General features: G+C 43.4%; 1 protein-coding gene across 1 annotated transcript in view; it reads right to left on the bottom strand.

The window, feature by feature from the left end:
• The window catches only part of LOC127625734 (multiple epidermal growth factor-like domains protein 6), a 121,812-nt gene that overhangs the window by 91,223 nt on the left and 11,887 nt on the right, over positions 1–18,702 (bottom strand). The window contains exon 4 of the mRNA XM_052101099.1: positions 16,116–16,220. Coding sequence (XP_051957059.1) covers positions 16,116–16,220 — 105 coding nt within the window. The remainder of the gene's footprint in view (positions 1–16,115; positions 16,221–18,702) is intronic.

The following is an 18,702-nucleotide window of genomic DNA, read 5'->3' as shown; positions in this document are numbered from 1 at the left end:
TGGCCGTGGCTGCTCCGTTGGGGTGGATAGTAGTGACGAGGACTCTGCTAAGGCACATCCCTCCTCCTTCCCGGATTTCGACACAAGTGTAAAGGGATTAATGTTAAGGAGGAGACAAGAACTGGCTTGACAATATAAATAATAGTTTATTGAAGAACTAAACAAAAAGACGGTGTCGAACAGGTGTCGGACAGCTTCCCATAAATCTCCCTCTCTCTGTCCCACTGCAGTCTCCAGTCGGCCTTTATCCCTCTCTGAGGCTTGATTAGCCTGATTAGGGGCCGGGTGTGTAGCATCACGACCTGGCCCCGCCCTCCGCCCTGTCACAGCATCATTTATGGGTGTGATTTTTTGCCTTTGCCAATTTTGTCCCCAACACTTTTTGAAGTGCACTTTCATCGGGGAAGTGTCAAAATTAGCATAAACATCTCCAGTTCTTGAGCAGGAGTTTCCATTTTGTTTGTGTGTATTATAAGTGTCAATCCAGTACTTGAGTTCTCGTTGCCTTAAGTGACAGTGGGTGGCGATGTTCTCTCATGCACCTAGATGCACACGTTTTTCCTTTTTTATAGACTTTTCATTTTGCACTACATAGGGCATTGTTAAGGCACCGCCCTATGCATAATGTGAGATCCACATCTCACATGCAACTTCAAGTTCAGCTGTGCATTCGCTCCCCCCCCCCAAAACTGTCCCCACCAGTTTTTAAAGCAAAGTGACGCCCTTTACATTTCTGAGAGACCTGGTGACATTTCCGGTAAGGGAACATAGTGAGCAAAGATGCTTCCTGGTTTTATGGTGCGTTCTGGGAGATTTTAGGGAGAAAACGTTTCAGGGCACTGGAACAATTTTGCGATTGAGACAGCCCTAGAAATGGGCTAAACTTACACTACTAAACTTAACCGATAGTGTCATTAAAAGCAAATGTAAGATGGAAAATGCAATAGCTAATCACGTCAATTTGTAGTGCTTCTATGACACTTTCGACGGGTTCTTTGCCTCGCAAAGTTGAACAACTGCGCAATTTCATCACACGTAAGTATTTGAAGTATTTGTTCTGCAATAATTATTTGAATAGTAAAAACACTATTTGAATTTCGCAAAGTTTTGCTTTGCTGGCCATATATACAGTGAGATGCATGTTAAATCCTTAACGCACAAACTAAAACTGGCAGTTATAACAGAATGCACTTGATGGCGCTGTTGAGTGTGGACACAAGTTGATCACATTTGATGAGCAAACGGTTCTGTCAGTACGTTTAGATGGACACCAAAAAAGCGGGTTATTATGAGAATGTTGCTTGCTGCGAGAAAGCTGGGTTCCTGTTTAAATGTACTGGATAAACGGTGTACACTTTTCTCTCGAATATATGCAGCTCATCAGAAAGCAGCATCCCCATAGCAACGCAATCTCTGCGACGCTTCTGTAAACAACAAACATGGCATCCGAGAAAGCCTATGCTAGCTGAGGTAAAGGACATTCAATCATTTAAACTGGTGTGTATAAATGAGTATAGTTTACAGAGCACGTGGATATGCTTGTTTTTCTCAGCAAAAACATAACATGAGATACAATATAAACATGATAACTATTATGTGGCGAGTGTTTATATTCGTCCTGTACGTAAACTACATCGGCCTACTTCATTAGTGGTTTATTTTTCTTCACTTTGCGTAAGCTTATATGCTTTCATTCTATACTTTGTTTTCACGCATTGCTTGTTTAAATATTTTCAACAACAAAAAAACAACACAGGACATAATATAACCTTGTTTTGGATATACTCGGAAGCTTGTATTTATTAATGGTGATGCAACCTTTATGACTAAAAAGGTTACTTCTCATGAATTACCTTCAAAGGATGAGTCCACCAAATGGATAAAGTCCAACTCAAAAGATAACAGACTGACTCCTCCAGACAATTTACAACATTCTTGTATTTCAATACTCTTCTGAACTGGTCTGGTTTCACTTTCCCAAATAATCTGTCTTCACTGTCACATTCCAAGAAACTACTTGCTTATTTATCATTGCAGACCAATTTTTTGTCTCTATTGTGTGCTAAACTCTTGATTAAAAAGTTTCCATTGGGTCCCTAAGGTTTCCTTGTCTAATCTGCTCATTCCATAAGCAAACATTGTCTCTACTTAGCCATGGTTTGGATTCCATCAGGAACCACGAGCCAAATTTAAAGGATGATGGTCAGTAAAATTTTACATCCTAAAGACAGCACTAAAACTACTAAAAGACTGTTAGGATATGAGAAATATCCACACCTCTGACTGTCCACCAGAAATGAAAGAATTTAGGAAATTACCAACTCAAGTTCCATAAATTACAGTTTTGTTTTTTTTTCACTTTAGTAATTGTGGTATAATTTAAAAACTCTTAGTACTAATTAGGGATGCACCAATTTATCGGCTGCCGATACTTATCGGCCAATTATAGATCATATTTAAAAGGAATGTTCTGGGTTCAATACAAGTTAAGCTCAATCGAAAGCATTTTTTGGCACAATGGTGATTACCACTGTAATGAGGAAGAGGGTGTGGCCATCCGTAACAATGGATGCCCAGCACTGAATCAGCCCAATCTGCCGGGAGAGGGTTAAAGAGGAGCCAGGGACGCCAGTTCGAGAGAGAGGGAGAGACACACGCAGCTACTGTGTGTGTGCGTCAGTGTTTGTGTTGAAGTTGTATTTAAAGTCTTTTTGGTTGATAACCCGGTTCCTGCTTCCTCTTATCCGGATGAACAAGAGGCTTGTCTGCTACACTGGTTTTGACGGGATTGGAGGAAGACACGCTGTCATGGGGTCCTCGCCGCTGCCATCCGCCAGGGGGCAGTCCAGCTGGCTGAGGACAAAGTGGCAGCGTGGTCGGGAACCGGAGTTTATTTTTTCCTTTTTTTTTCCCCCTCTCTCTCTCTCTCTCTCTCTCTCTCTCGTTCTCACTCACTCTCTCTTTCACTCCCCTCGTGATTCCCAGGAGGTGGGGAAGACTGGCCGGCGGGAGGATGGCCGAAAGGGCAATACCTGCCCTCCAGGGAGGGGGGGGGGGTGCAAGTCAGGCCAGAGGTTTCCCCAGCCTGATTCAGGAGTTGGGGGTATGTGACGAGGAGGAGGGTGTGTCCGGGCCGTGACAAAGGATGTCCAGTGCTGAATCAGCCGCTATGGGTGTCCGTCAGTGTTTGTGTTGTGTTTAAGTTGTAATTAAAGTATTTTTGGTTGATAACCCAATTCCTGCTCCTCCTTTCCCGATGAACAAGCGGCTTGTCTGCCACAACCACAAAAATGTATTTTGAATCTTGCACTTACAATGAAAGTGAATGGGGGCCAATTTTTTTAAGTTAAAATACTCACTTTTTCGTGCTTTTTCTCAATAAATGCAAGTGCATTTATACAATTATAAGCTTCACATTTCTGTGTTTTCACATTTCACAAGCATCTGGTGTCTTGTAGAGGTTGGAAGCTCACTGACAGGTCTGTACAACATTTTGTTATGTCTGTTTAAACATCAGATGTCCATTTAAGGACTATAATGACCTGCTGTGAACTCAAACACTGACAAAAGCTCTGGACTTCCCTGTCTATTATCATCTCCAGTCCTCCAATGATGGGACCAACACCTCAACAATCAGCTAGAAGCCTCTGAGGAGATATACAGATGCCCACCAGCATCTTCGAATGAACGTGACACCTTGACCTATTCTTATGCAGGACTTCCACTCTACTGCAATGTATGACTGAACAAGAAAACATGTGAAGTCCATGGAACTGGCAATAGGGTCAATGAAGTTCATGTGAATCCAGAAAAAGGAGGTAACCCTGCTGAAATGATGGGCTTGGATATTTAAAGCTGGTTTATGCTGGTATTTGGAGACACTTATAAATATCAGGACGTCCCTGCATCCATTGCATTTCCTATTGAGAGCATCTAGAAAAGATCACATTGAGACTTTTGGATTACACCAATAGCATCAATATGACTCTTGAAATAAAATGAAATAATTCTCAAATTTACTATCAAACTAAAAGGACTTAAACCCGAAAAAAGGATAAGATATGCTGTGTGTGTGTGACAGATATATAAACATTGCGCCACAATTTCATACCATACATAATAACAATTTAATCCATGTCTGGTCCTCTTTCAACATTTCAAGTCCAAAGGTTTGATAATTGTGTCTAGTCACAACAAACAAACCTCATGAGAAGTAAAGTTGACTGATCTGCTTGGCATGTTCTGACCTCTGACTATGCCAAGACATGAGCTAATGGTCCCGAAATTTGTATTTAAATCACAAGAAAGAGCCATAATTACTCTACAATGAAAGAGACCTTTCAGGGCTGGAGTTTTTTGGGCCATGAAATAGTAAATTGACAGACAGAAATATAACTAAAATGCAACAACTTTTTGTAATTTTGGTTATCTGTATCGTTATCGGACACAATGAACAGTAAACTATCGGTTATCGGCCAAGAAATTCCATATTGGTGCATCCCTAGCAATTGTTTTCCAAAGTACACAATCCGATTTCAGCAGAGGAAAACACAGTTCTAGTGCGGATGAGAGGCGTAAACTTAGCGTATATAATGCGTTTTCAACACAAACGTAATAGTGTGGACGTGGACATTAGATCCTCATTTTGTCAAACGTTTTTCTCAATACAAATTTGCTGGTCAAACGTGAACGTTGGTACGCATCAGGAGGCAAAACCTCCTTGCATATGTTTGCGTTCCAGATATTTAAGGCTCTTTTACACAGGATGTGGTCTGCCTGCGTTAAGTTCACATGCTTCTGACGGACATTTTGGCTGTTGCGGCGTCTTATTGTTTGTTTGTTTTTTCAACATGTTGCGCAATGAGTTCTGCATCTTTAAGATGCCGTTTCAAGTTAATAGTAGTATAACTTTAAAATATAAAATTAGAATGGCTTCATCCATACTAATACAATTTCATTTTAAAATGCATCGATTTTGCTACATTAACGCTCTCATCCACACTGGAATGGAACTTTCCTAAACTGAAAACGGACACCTTCGAAAATGCTCTGAAAAACTATTTTGAAAAAGGATCATGTTAAGAAGTCGAAAGCAGAGTTTTCAACCAAAAACGATTTTGTGTACGTGGATGTGGACTAAGCAATCACAGGTCCGTCTTTGATTTGATTTCTACAACGTTAAGAAGCCACAGAAAACGCACAGGAAAATTACAGTCAAAATCTTTGCAGTGCTGCATGTTTTCATTTTGTAGAGGATTCCTCAAACTACCGTAAAATACTTTTTGACATGTTTTGATTTCTACAGTTACCTTTGCTTGCGCCAAATCAGTAGCTCTTAAAGGGTTCTTAGATTAATACAACATACATTACAATCAAATCACAGATGCTGTACTCCGATAAATAGGTCTTTGAGAACTTTAAGTGATTTAACATGTTAAAATGTTTTTTCTCTCTTGGGGTCCCACTGGTCTGTGTATGATAGGTTAAACAGAATAAGGTGACTGTAAGCCATAGAGGAATCTAAATGAGAGTTATGAAAGCAAACCTCAAACAGAAACAGATATTCTCCACGGCATGCTATGTTTGTTTTATTTGCTTCAGTTCTTTATGTGCTAAAAACCAAATCATGTCAAACAAGTCAAACATGATCATCATCAGAAAAAGCAAGCTAGATGAACTTAAATCATCACTTTAGGCTGTTTCAAGCTGGTTTTTAAGCAGGGTAGTCTGTTGTTAGATGACCAGTTGACTAGTCAACATTCCTGAGCCGTCCTTTACCACAATAAAAGCCAATTAAATGTCACAGCCTGAGGTCGTAAGCCAATTCAGTGCCCATTATGGCCCAATAGAGGAATCTTATAATTAACAAGCTAATGACTTCCAAGAGGTCAGAGGAAACATTCTTATGCAAAGCTCTCTGATATTCAGGATGATTATTACTTACAAGGCATCACAACTAGAGCAGGTCTTGACATTAAGGAAAACCCATGGAGACACTATTACCTGTTTGACTTTAAGAGACACTCTGGATGCAAAAGGGGAGGGTGACCTCCTGTTGTGTTAGCTGAAAAGACAATTTTTACTCCCCTTTAATTCCAGCAGAGGGTATAAAAGGAACTTGACAGGAAATTTCAATCTTAATTCATTCAAATCACCATGTAGCATTAATGGATATCATACCGATATCTCAGAAGTCCAAGTCTTCTGGTTTCAAAGCATTTGGGATGGATTCCCTCATCATGTAGCCCGTGTGCATGGCTTGATTTGAGGTGGAATGTGAGGAAATACCAAAAAGCATCCCCTTGTAACCCCCCTACAGTCAGGCTGATAGAATGTTGGAATGTAATGAGGGGACCTGTAGGTTATAAAACCAGATAAATGTCGAAGGCGAGGCCCAGCCCGCCGCCGTACAAATATCTTCAATGGGTATCCCACCCGACCAAGCCCACGAGGAGGCCATGCTCCTCGTAGAGTGAGCTCTGATGCCTAAGGGGCATTGAAGGCCCTTGGCTTCATAAGCTAGCGCTATAGCATCCACTATCCAGCGCAATATTCTTTGCTTTGAGACTGCAAGACCTTTAGTGCGGCCGCCAAAGCATACGAATAATTGTTCCGTCTGTCTGAACAGGGCAGAACGTTCCAAATATACTCTGAGCGCCCTGACCGGGCAGAGTAAATTAGCGTCGCTTTCGTCTGCTGGGGACGATAGCGTTGCCAGAGATATCACCTGTGCTCTGAAGGGTGTGGAGAGCACTTTAGGAATATACCCGTGCTTTGGCCTAAGGACAACTCTGCAGTCGTTAGGTCCAAATTCCAGGCAAGCAGCGCTTGATGACAGCGCGTGCAGGTCGCCCACTCTCTTGACTGAGACGAGTGCCAGCAAGAGCGCAGTTTTGAGCGAGAGCTGTTTAAGGTGCACGGTTCGGAGAGGTTCGAACGGGGCACTCGAGTGCGTCCAGGACCGTGGCCAGGTCCCAGATCGGCACCGAGGGGGGGCGAGGAGGGTTCATCCTCCTAGCGCCTCTTAGGAAACGAATGATTAGGTCGTTTTTCCCTAATGAACATCCTTTATCAGGATTGTGTGACGCCGCTATGGCAGCCACATCATAGACTTTGAGCGTGAAGGGTGTGCGGCCCGCCTCCAGCAGCTCTTGCAAAAAGGCGAGTACACTTGGTATCTCGCACGATTTGGGGTTCAAGCTCTTGGTATCACACCAGTCACTGAACACTTTCCACTTTTGGGCATATAAGCGCCTCGTAGAGGGTGCTCGCGCCTCAGTGATGGTTCTCAAAACTCCACAGGGGAGGTTCTCGGGAACCCGTTGAGGGGCCATGCATGGAGGGCCCACAGATCGGGAGGGGATGAAGAATCATCCCGTTGGCCTGCCTGAGGAGGTCTAGCCTTAACGGAATCGGCCATGGGGCAGATTGCATCATCTGCATCAGTTCTGGAAACCACGTTTGGTTGTTCCAGAGTGGGGCTACCAGGAGCACTGCACATCTCACTTCCCTGATCTGACTGATGACCTGAGGTAGCATCGTGATCGGGGGAAAAGCATACAAGGGGCGGCTCGGCCAGACTTGGGCGAGCACGTCCGTGCTCTTTGAGAAGAAAAGGGGGCATTATGCGTTTTCCCTGGAGGCGAAGAGGTCGACCTCTGCCTCGCCAAAGTTTTGCCATAACCACTGAACCGTCAGGGGGTGGAGAGACCATTCTCCTGGGAGAACCTCGTCTCTGGACAGCATGTCTGCTCCCTGGTTCAGGGCGCCTGGCACATGCGCTGCTCTCAGCGAGCGCAGGTGATGTTGTGACCATAAGATGAGCTCGACCTGAGTCCACCCTGGCGATTTATATACGAAACTACCGTCATGTTGTCCGTTCGGACCAGGACATGTTCGTTTTTCATGTACGGAAGCAGGGCTCTGAGAGCCAAGGCGACCGCTTTCATTTCCAGACAGTTTATATGTAGGCGCTTTTCCGGGTTTGACCAAAAGCCGGATACAGGCCTGCCCTCGTAAAGGGCCCCCATCCTATTTTGGAGGCATCTGTCGTGATCATTTTTCTCCGCGTATTTACGCCCAGACTCACACCGGTTTGATACCAGTTGATGGTTTTCCAGGGCGTCAGGGCTTTTATACAGCCGTGATTCGCTCTGATCAAAAAGTGGCCCGAACGCCACGCATGAGTGGGGACACGGCTCTTGAGCCAGCGCTGGAGAGGACGCATGTGCAACAATCCTAGCTGGAGTACCGCCGATGCCGAGGCCATGAGAATGAGCATTCTTTGAAAACGTTTGACGGGGGCGTGTGCGCCCGTTCTGAATGATGTTGCAAGGCGTCGAATAGAGAGCGCACGCTCTGATGAGAGGCGCGCTGTCATCTGCACTGAGTCTAGCACTATTCCCAGAAAAGAGATATTCTGGCTGGGGATAGCACGCTCTTTGCAAAATTGATTCTCAGACCCAGGCATTCTAGATGGCTGATAATCCAAGATCTGTGCGTCGTTAACTGACCCTCTGATTGTGCTATGATTAGCCAATCGTCGAGGTAATTCAGTATTCGCACTCCCGCTGTCTCAGGGGAAAGTGCAGCGTCCATACATTTCGTGAATGTACGGGGGCCAATGATAGGCCGAATGGTAGTACTGTGTAATGGTATGACTGTCCCTCAGCGAATCTCAGAAAAGGCCTGTGATGAGGCGCTATCGAATGTGAAAGTAAGCGTCTTTCAAATCCACTGATAGAAACCAATCCCGGGCGAACTTGCGCGAGGATATGTTTGGTTGTTAACATTCTGAACGAGCGAATCATTAAAGCTTTGTTCAGATGTCTGAGATCTAGGATGGGGCGGAGGCCACCGTCCTTTTCGAGCGAGAAAATAGCGGCTGTAAAACCCACCTCGCTCATAGAGGGAGGAACAGTTTCTATAGCGTCCTTCTCTATCAGTTTGAGCACCTCGGTGCGTAGAACATGTGACACATCTTTCCTCACTTTCGTCTCGACCACCGCTGAAAAGCGGGCGGTCTCTGGCGAATTGAAGTGAGTAACCGTGTTTTATTATGTTCAAAACCCATTTCGGCATGTCAGGGATTTTTTCCCAGGCTTTTGCTCGCACAGATATGGGCTGAATGCTGGCTGGGGGCACGTCGCTGTGACGTATGGGCCCCACCGGCAAATTGCTTTGTGCTAACACGGAGTTTACAGCTCTCAGAGGCGCAGGTGCGCGCTGAGCAGCCGTGTTGAGTGCCGAGCGCAGAGGTGCGTGTGAGAGTACAGGCACGCGCGCTATCTCCGAAATGCTTGCAGCATGAGTCGGAGAAATGCTTGAAACTGTATGAACAGAGTTTTCGGGTGGGGGTGCATACATCGTAATAGGCACGCGCGCCACATTCATAAAGCTTCCCGCTTTTAGCGGGGCGTCTCTTGGCTCGCGCATTGCATCTGTGATGTTTGCGGCATGAGACAGAGAACTGTTTGAAACTGTATGGGCAGCACTTCTGGGTGGGGGTGCATATACTGTAGTAGGCACGCGCACCACTTTCATAAAGTCTTCCGCTCGCGGCTGGGTTTTTTTGGCTATGCATACAGTGTTTGTGTGTAGTGGTGCATACATGACAATAGGCACACGATCTACATTTATTGGACGTCCAGCCTGAGCTGGGGAAGTATTTGGCACTGTTTGGACAGTACTGGTATGTGGGAATGCGCACTTTAGTGTGGACATGTGAACCCTTAGTGACACAGGCAGAAAATGACTCTTTTCTTGATTTCTGTGTGTCGCCGTTAAAACGGCGTTTGATTGCAGGTGAGCGAGTTCTGTGACTGGCCCATTGACTGCTGTACAGACATTTCCAACCGCCTGTAAGAGGACTGGGTAATGTTTTACATGTTTTAGAGAGAGTGGTCCGGCCTTTGCGAGACACGTACTCTCTCTTTTCTTCCTATTGCTAGGAAGACTTACGAGGCTCGGGTTCAGCACGATCTTGGGCGAGGACCTCCTTGCTCAGGCGGCTTTCTTCGGCCAGCGGACGCGAGCGGCGTCGAGCGTCCGTTTCAGGTCTGCTCTTCGGCTTTTGGGAGGCGGGAGGGGCGCCCTGGCTCGCTGCTGCTGCTGAGGCGGTCTCTGGTGAGACGAGCTGGAGCGCTTGGGCAGGAAGTGGCGCATAGCTTGCGAATCCTTCCGGGCCTCAGTGAAGCGTTCAGCGAATTCTTTTACCGCTGATCCGAACAGGCGGCTTGGAGCGATAGGCGGCGTCAAGGAATGGCGCCTTATCCGCGTCCTTCATCTCCGTTAGCGTCAGCCACAGATGGCGCTCAAGGACAGTCAAATTAGCCATGGCCCGGCCGATGGATTGGGCGGTGGCCTTCGTGGCTCGCAGGGCTACGTAAGTGGCGCTGCGCAGGTCCTTGAAAGCTTCAGGTTCAGGTCCAGACTCATCCATGGTGCGGAGAAGTTTGGCCTGGTAAACTTGTAAAACCGCCATTGAATGAAGCGCTGACGCAGCTTGGCCGGCGGTGGCGTATGCGCGACCGGCGAGAGCTGAGGTGGATCTGCAGGGCTTCGAGGGATGAGAAGCTTTGGCTTTCCATCCGGCGGTGGAGGGTGGGCACAGATGGTTGGCCACAGCCTCCTCGAGGGGCGGAGTTCCCTCGTAGCCTCTTTCTCTTGCGCTGTCCACTGAGGAGAGCGAGGAACAAAAAGAAGGCTTCAGGCGAGCAGAGTGCGGGGCTTTCCACGACTTTGTGAGTTCAGTCGTGCACTTCGGGAAGAAAGGAGAAGGTCTCTGTCGAGGGGTCTGCCGGCGCCCTGCAGGAACCACTCGTCCAGCCGGCTGCGTGGCGGGTTCTTCCGGAGAAGACCAGTCGAGCCCGAGGTCTTCTACGGCTTTGGACAGGATGCGGACGATCTCAGAGTCCATGCTGGTGCCCGTGCTCGTGTCCGCTGATGTCGATGACGCGGGGTCGAAACTCGAGCCCGGCCAGTCGTCGGATGCAGCGTCAATAGAGAGGCTGTCATCCTTTTCATCGTCATCCCCTGAACGAGACGAGACCCACCACTCTGCTGGAGGGGTGCTGGTCCGTCTTCATGAAATGGACTGGCGGCGGAGAGATCTCAGGCAGCGGTGAAGCACGCAGGGACTGGGCCGGCGTGACGTCACCAAAGTCTACGTGCTCTGGCAGCCTCTGTGAGCGGCGCTTTTTCTTGCGCGGCTCGAACGGAGGGGGCGGCAGCATGGTGGAAGCAGGCTCGATTGCAGCGAAAGCGGAAAAGCGAGCGCACAGCTCGGCGAGGCCCAGGGAGTCACATTCGGGGCATCCGCCCTGAATGAGAGCAGCTTCTGCGTGGTCCGGTCCCAGGCAGCGAGTGCAAATGATGTGACGATCCCCATCAGGAAGAGGGCCTCTGCACGAGGCGCAGGCTGAAGGCATTTGCAACAACGCCTTGAAAAATTGCTCTTTTACTAATCAAAAGCGTCGCAGGGGCGAGCGCTTGCAGTAAAGGATATAGCGTTGCGCACCGGATGGCGTAGCAGAAGGCTTTCGAAGGCGGCTGAAGATGCCGGCGTCCTCTTAGCGGTCCTGCTGTAGGCTTTTCGACGGCGGGCGAAAGACTCCAACAATCCGGAGAATCCAGCGAAGAGAAGGTCTTTGCAGAAGGAGATTAATTCTAAAGGAACTCGCATGACGGGGGTGCCCATTATATAGCCTGGCTATGCTAATTTCGGCGGGCTCTGAGCGCGCGAACGCGAGGTGCGCGCCCATTGGTCGCGCGTTCAGAGCTGCCTCGCTCATTACTGTCTGCTGTGCAGCTGCAATGCGTTTTACATAAAGACTTCAATATTTCTCGAGAAACTGAGTTTTCCCATAGCGTAAGCTACTTACGCAATAGGAGAGACCTCTCGATAGGGAACTTGATATTTTTGACTCAAAATGTATAATATTACACACACACACACACACACACATATATATATGTATATATACACACCACAGTTAGTTCCAGTCCTCAAATCTGATTGGACGAGAGATGTTCCATGAGCACTGGTGGTCTGACAGGATCAGCACTCCGACGCTTCACTGTGTTTATCACTCCGCTTGTTTTCATGCTGTTCTAAACTAAAGTGTATGAGCAGTGCTCTTTTATTTATTTTTTGACATTATATATGTTAGCCAGCAGGTGGTGGCAAAAGATCATTTTTGTGTGTAATATGAGCAGTTGGTGATGTGAATTTAATTCGTCAGTTATTGTTTACATACAACAGCGCTCCGTGATCGTTCGTATTACTACTACACGACTACAGCTAGAAAACGTCTTTAAACGAACAACTTTAGCATCACAGCTGAGAGACACAACAGACTGATTAATTACACAACTTAAGACACTTACCTCTTATCGGACTTTCCACGTTGGAGAAAAATTACTGTTTAAAATGGTGGAGGACATTGCAGTTTCTATAGAGAATGACTCTTTGCACCGGCTACCGCAAAATAGGGAGAATTACCCCCACTTGGACGGCTATATTTCCACTGAGAAAGCTGATCTTCAGAGAACTGACAGCATGTGTGCTTGGGTGTGGCAACAGGTGATCACACATGCTCCATGTTTCTCTCGCACACTCGCACACTCACACACTCAATCACTCAATCACTCGCATACACACACATGCATCCTTTTTTATCCAATAACTTGGTAGAAACAGAACAAGCCATGATACTATTTCTGAAGTGACATTTTTGAATTACTAACGGAGGCTTGGACGCATCATTTGGTTTGAACCAGCAGCATCAGATTCTGATCGGCCACGTAAGAAAGTAGTTCCATGCACAAATGCGTTTTTATGACCATTCTCAGTTTTTCCAAATTTTTTAAAATGTACTTCATCAGCTGATGTAGGGGCACATCGCACTCTTGCTCATGTGATATTGCTTAAATATATATAACTGTCACGATTCCCTTGTTGTCTGCCTTGGGTTTCACTTGTCATTGTTAAATGTACTACACGTCCCAGAATCCACCTGCCATCACCACTGCCATTTTGTTCATTGTTCTCACCTGTGTCTAATTCAGTCATCACTCCCTGGTTATTTAAGCCCTGCTTTTTGTTCACTCCTTGTCGTTCGCTGAATGTTGTCAAGCCTGATCTGTGTTTCCCTGCCTGAGTTCTTAGTTTATGTTTGTTTCCCCATTGAGGGTTTTTCCTTTGTGTTTGTTTTGATTTTGCTAAATAAAGAAACCTGCATTTGGATCCTCTCTCCTCGCTGCCTCATTCGTAACAGAACGAACGACCAACCATGGATCTAGCGGTTTCACAAGCCAACTGCAGTCTGCTCAGCTTGATGCAGGGAAGTGTAGTACATTTAACAATGACAAGTGAAACCCAGGGCAGACAACAAGGGAATCGTGACAATAACCTTGAAAAATGTATTTGAAAACTTTTTGGAAATGAATGAAGTTATTTATACTCTCATGTACTCAAGGTGCAACAAAAGTATTATTAAATGTTTTACTTGATGGTTACACCACATGACAATTTAAAAGTTTTAAATATTTCTGTAGAAAATGTATGAAACTGGACAAAAGATCACATTTCTGAGAACTTGAAACACGTGTTTTAAACTAGATTTTTAAAGATTTCTAATTTTAACACCCTGGACAACCTTGTTTGTACGTATGTAACCTTTAAGTATTAGACCCCCCAAATCTTTGACAACACTGTCCCCCTTAACATTTTTTTACAAATCAACCACTGCCTGTAGGTAAGTGCCACTTTGACAACGGTCACGTATATTTGTTGCGTTTTTCATGCTTATTACGGATATGCCGATAGTTTTAATTGGTCAATAATTGACCAATAACATTGGTGCATCCCTAGTTTCACTACATTCAGCACAGGAAGTGAGGTGATGCTTCACTCTCTGTTAGCGATAAATTGCCTTGAATTGATTTCAGCCAAAGCAGTAGATCACCCAAAAATGAAAATTCTGTCATTCTACTGTGAACATTTTCTGCACTAATGAACATGCAAAATCTATTGTATGACTACTACTACTACTTTTATGATCTGTTTTGAAATGTTTTAAGCTTTAAAGTGAGGCACTATCCATTGGTTTTTAAATGTTGGACTGTGGTATTCATTTAAACATCTTTTGTGTTCCGCAAAAGAAAGTCATACAGGTTTGGATCGACATGAAGCCGAGTAAGTTATGAAAAAAAAACGACTGCATAAAAAGGTGGTTTAGTCCAAACCGGTCCTGTCAAACTTAAAAATGTATTTGACCCCATGATGCCATTCCCCTTAAACTCTATGGACCTGCCAGTGGGTCCAGAGGGGGCACTCTATTGTTAAGTAAGTTTACACTTTAAACATTAAAGTCCCTGGATACATCAGTCAGACATATGTGGTATCATTTCAAAGCTTAGAATCTGAACTTGTCATAATCACTTTTTTATTTGTTTCATAAAATAACCCAAAAAAAAGGCCTACTGAAAAATCCGTGCTGCAAATAAGCGCCACCTAGAGGTAATTTGGTAGAAATATTTATTTGAATATTAAATTATTTCACATAGCACTTAGCACTTATAGACATTTCATGTATCAAATGAAAGCACTCATTCTCAGGAATGGGACTATACAGTTTATTTGTTTCCCATAATATCACAGTTTGAATGATTTTCAAAAGAATTAGAAAATGTCTGTAAGACATCAAAAACAAATGTCTCTCTTTTTGCTTCAATCTTTGAAAATTGAAGATCTCAGCTTTCGAATGACAGAGCCAAATCAAGCTTCTAGTCCACTCAGAGGCCGAGATATTCAATGAAACAATGGGGGTGGTGAAATGAAATGGAAAATAATGTTCTCAGCCACAAGGCCTCCTAATACTATATATGTAATAAAAAAAAAATAAAAAAAAAAGCTTTTCCATTGATCTTTTTATTTCCTTAAATTGCCAGCTAATTTCTCTTGGCCCATGACATTCTACTGCAAATCATAAGGATAATATATATATTAAAATTAAGCAAAATACAGTTTTATGGCTGGAAAGACATTTCTCTGACTGGTACATTTTCTAAAAATCCACCACTGGGAATGTATGAAAATGTGTGTAATTATCCTAAAAATGATGTCACAATGCAAAAATCTTAATGGTCCAAAAAAAATATTTCTTTCTTTTATATTGCTTTCTTTTCGGGGTAAATTCTGTCCCAGACACGTTCTTGACATGTAACACATTCTTTATATTACATTTCACAGTTCCAGCCAGAAGATATTTAAGGTAAACAAGTCCATGGCCTATATTATTATTTCCTGTAATATATTGTAGCGGTTACGGTTTTCATGTTTTCTTTTGTGCATGCCAACTGAATCAATCAGCATCACTCCTAACAAAACACATACAGAACAATCCAGAATAAATGGCCAATGGTTACCAGCTGTGTGCAAAGGTTTCTCTGCCTCTGTCTTGAAGATATGACTGTTAGAGGCAAACAGACAAACTAAAACAAAACAACCGACAGACGAAAGCCATTAGGCCACGCTACTTCAGGGGTTTGTGTCCTGCATCCTTGGAAGCCACTATGCAAGCTGCAACATTTTATCTACTTGTAATGCTGCTGAAAGCACGTAATTAATTACGTCTGTCTGTAAAACTTTGAAACACAAGCTGCTCTCAGACTGTCCTTAATGTTGGTGCAAAACCAGCGATTTCAATGAGACAAACAGGAGACTAGTCACTGAAAAAAGGAGGGCAAGATTTGTAAAGAATTTCCTGTCATGTGTAGATTATCAAAAAAGGACAACATCCTCCATTATTAGCATCCGCTATCACTGGCTAGGAATCCTCGTTACAGATCAAATTCCTGGCTTTCAATGCCAAAGACTCCTCGTTGGGCTCTCTCGTCTGGCTGTAGTAGGAGCAGTCAAAATTCACGACACAAAATTGTCGACACTGCCAGGAAGTTTCTTCACAATGGCAATTCATTGATCGACTATGAACATGTCATACTAAGAAATCAAAGACTGTCAATTAGACCCTGAAATCTTTTACAATCCCCAAAATTTGTCTCAAAATCATATGGTGTGAACCCAGATTTAGTGATAGTTTGTTTGGACTTACCGTACTGGCAGCTTGGGCCACTGAAGCCCGCCGGACAGTCACAGAGTTGGGCCGAACCTTCTCTACAATGTCCTCCATTAAAGCACACGCCGTAGCTGCACACAGCTGCCAGAGGAAGACAAACAGAAATAAAGATGAGGGTCAGATATTTGATATGATTTGATAAACACTCTGTTTATTGTGTTTCACACACGCTGGCCACAACTTGAACATTTCTATTGCAGCATTAAGCTGTTCACACATGATTAAAATGCACACACCTGATGTTCAGGTTATATGGGTGCAATATAGACTACTTTTATGGAATTTTTGTCCTTTTTGGAGCTTGATAACCCCTGGTCACCACATGCCTTCCTTTATATGGGAAAGAACAGCTTGGAGATTCTTAAAAATATCTTATTTTTAAAGACCACTCAGGAGCATTTGCCTTTTCAATTTGAAATGTCTAATATTAACATACCCTTTTTTCCACCTGAATAATATTTTACAGGATGTACAGTATTTTTAAAATGTAATTTTATTATATAATTAAATGACACTGAATTAAAATGATAAAATTATGAACACACTAAATTATGTCCCCGGACTATAATAAGGAATATTCCTTCCATCTGAGAAATTAAAGCTTGTAGTACCACCTGTTTTCTCCAGGGGTACAGGCAACACACAGTTCATTTTTAATTTTGTGATTGATTACGTTGCGATTTTGAGGGGTACATTGATCGTCAGAGACGTCAAATAGCAACCAAACTGATATACGATGCTGCAATGCTATCAATATTCAAATCATTTCCTACAAAAAAATAAATGTATGACATGTTCTTAAAATCTAGCTACGACCCTTTGTTTGCTTTTTTTATATTTAAATAAATACTATTCCAATAATAAAATATTATTCCAAACAACTCATGCAAAGTTCTTTATTCAAGGATTTCAACTTAAAAAAATGTTTACCCGTTGGCAATGCAATTGTGCTAATTCAAGTGTGCTTTGCCTTTCAAAACATCAATTGACCTGAAAGAATAAGCCATAAAACATCATTTCCACTACTGGGATGGACAATTAACCACCTTTGTAATGACAGGCATTATAGGCATGTGTATGTGGATCATTCAGACCTGTAGACCACCCTGCTCCAAGTCCTAAACGATTACATTTACAGTCAAACAAAGACCTGCTTCCATTCAAACTAATTCACAGAAGCTACTGCTTCTTACATTGGTGGTCAGTTCTGCTTCCATTCACCATAACTGGCCACTTTCTGCCCTGACCTTCACTGGTCAAACTCTTTGACTTTCAAATCTTAATGAGTAGATTGGGGTTTTCAAGGGGGTAAAGAGTGGAAGTTTTGTTGAAGTGGAAGGAAGTCTTCTGAAGCACTCTTTCCGCCCAGAGCACTTTTACAAAAAGTTGTTAAGTCAATTGGTTCATGAAGTAAACAAAGAAGTAAACAGCATCTCAGGGGCATACTTGGCGAACCCCAAAAGAACCAGTTGTAAATAGCTTCAAAATTTAATTTTGTAGACTCTCAGAGAAAGGGAAATTGAATTCATTTTGTCACCCGGGTCACAACCTTTAATTAAACCAACCACAGCAATTCTCCAAAACCAGCCTTGATGTGTGTTATGAGTTCTAGTTCTGCAAAATGAGGGAGGCTAAACTTGGAAATCGTGAAAGAAAAAGAAAAAAAAGCACAGGAGTAAAAGGAGTTAATTTACTGATATAAACATCTAACCGAGGGGTTTTCAATTGGTGGGTCGCAAACAATCCGGTTTGCTCTCATTGGGTCATGGACAGCAGGGAAAAACAATGCTAAATGCAAATAACAAAATGTAACAATCATATAATTGTTAATAGATAGATAAATAAATAGGCTTATCAACGTTTAAATGCATCTGTCAGCTCTTGTGCCAAAAATGATTTTTTTTTGTACTCAAGCAAGATGCAGTGCAATGAATAGAATAGAACGCAGGTGTTTTGAGACATGCTTATCAAGGTTGCAGTTCATTTTTAAAGGGAAAGTTCACCCAAAAATTTTAATTCTCTCATCATTTACTCACAAAGTGTATGTATTTCTTTCTTCTGCTGAACATAGATGAAGATTTCTAGAAGAATATCTCAGCTCTGTAGGCTGAGTGAATGCAAGTGAATGGTGACCAGACCTTTCATGCATCAAAAATCACATAAAGGTAGCATAAAAGTAATCCAAACGACACCGGTGGTTAAATCTATGTTTACTGAAACAATGCAATCACTTTGGGTGAGAAACAGATCAATATTTAAGTCCTTTTTTACTGTAAATCTCCACTTTCAGGATTAATAGTAAAAAAGGACTTAAATATTGATCTGTTTCTCACCTATATCGCTCATATCACTTCTAATGACATAGATTTAACCACTGGTGTCGTACGGATGCTGACTTTCTATGAGTTTTGGGGCTTTAAAGTGCTAATGGTGCTTATCTTATGCAATTTTTGAGAATAAAGAGCGTTCTATAATAAGCCTAATATACACAGAAAGAATGCTTTGTCTAAAAAGGCATATCCATCCTGAGACAGTAAAATAAAATGATTAAATAAATTTCAAT

The sequence above is a fragment of the Xyrauchen texanus genome, chromosome 32 (genome assembly GCF_025860055.1).
Source record: "Xyrauchen texanus isolate HMW12.3.18 chromosome 32, RBS_HiC_50CHRs, whole genome shotgun sequence".
Lineage (NCBI taxonomy): Eukaryota > Metazoa > Chordata > Actinopteri > Cypriniformes > Catostomidae > Xyrauchen > Xyrauchen texanus.
The sequence above is the reverse complement of the archived record's forward strand: the minus strand, read 5'-3'. Positions and strand labels throughout refer to the sequence as shown.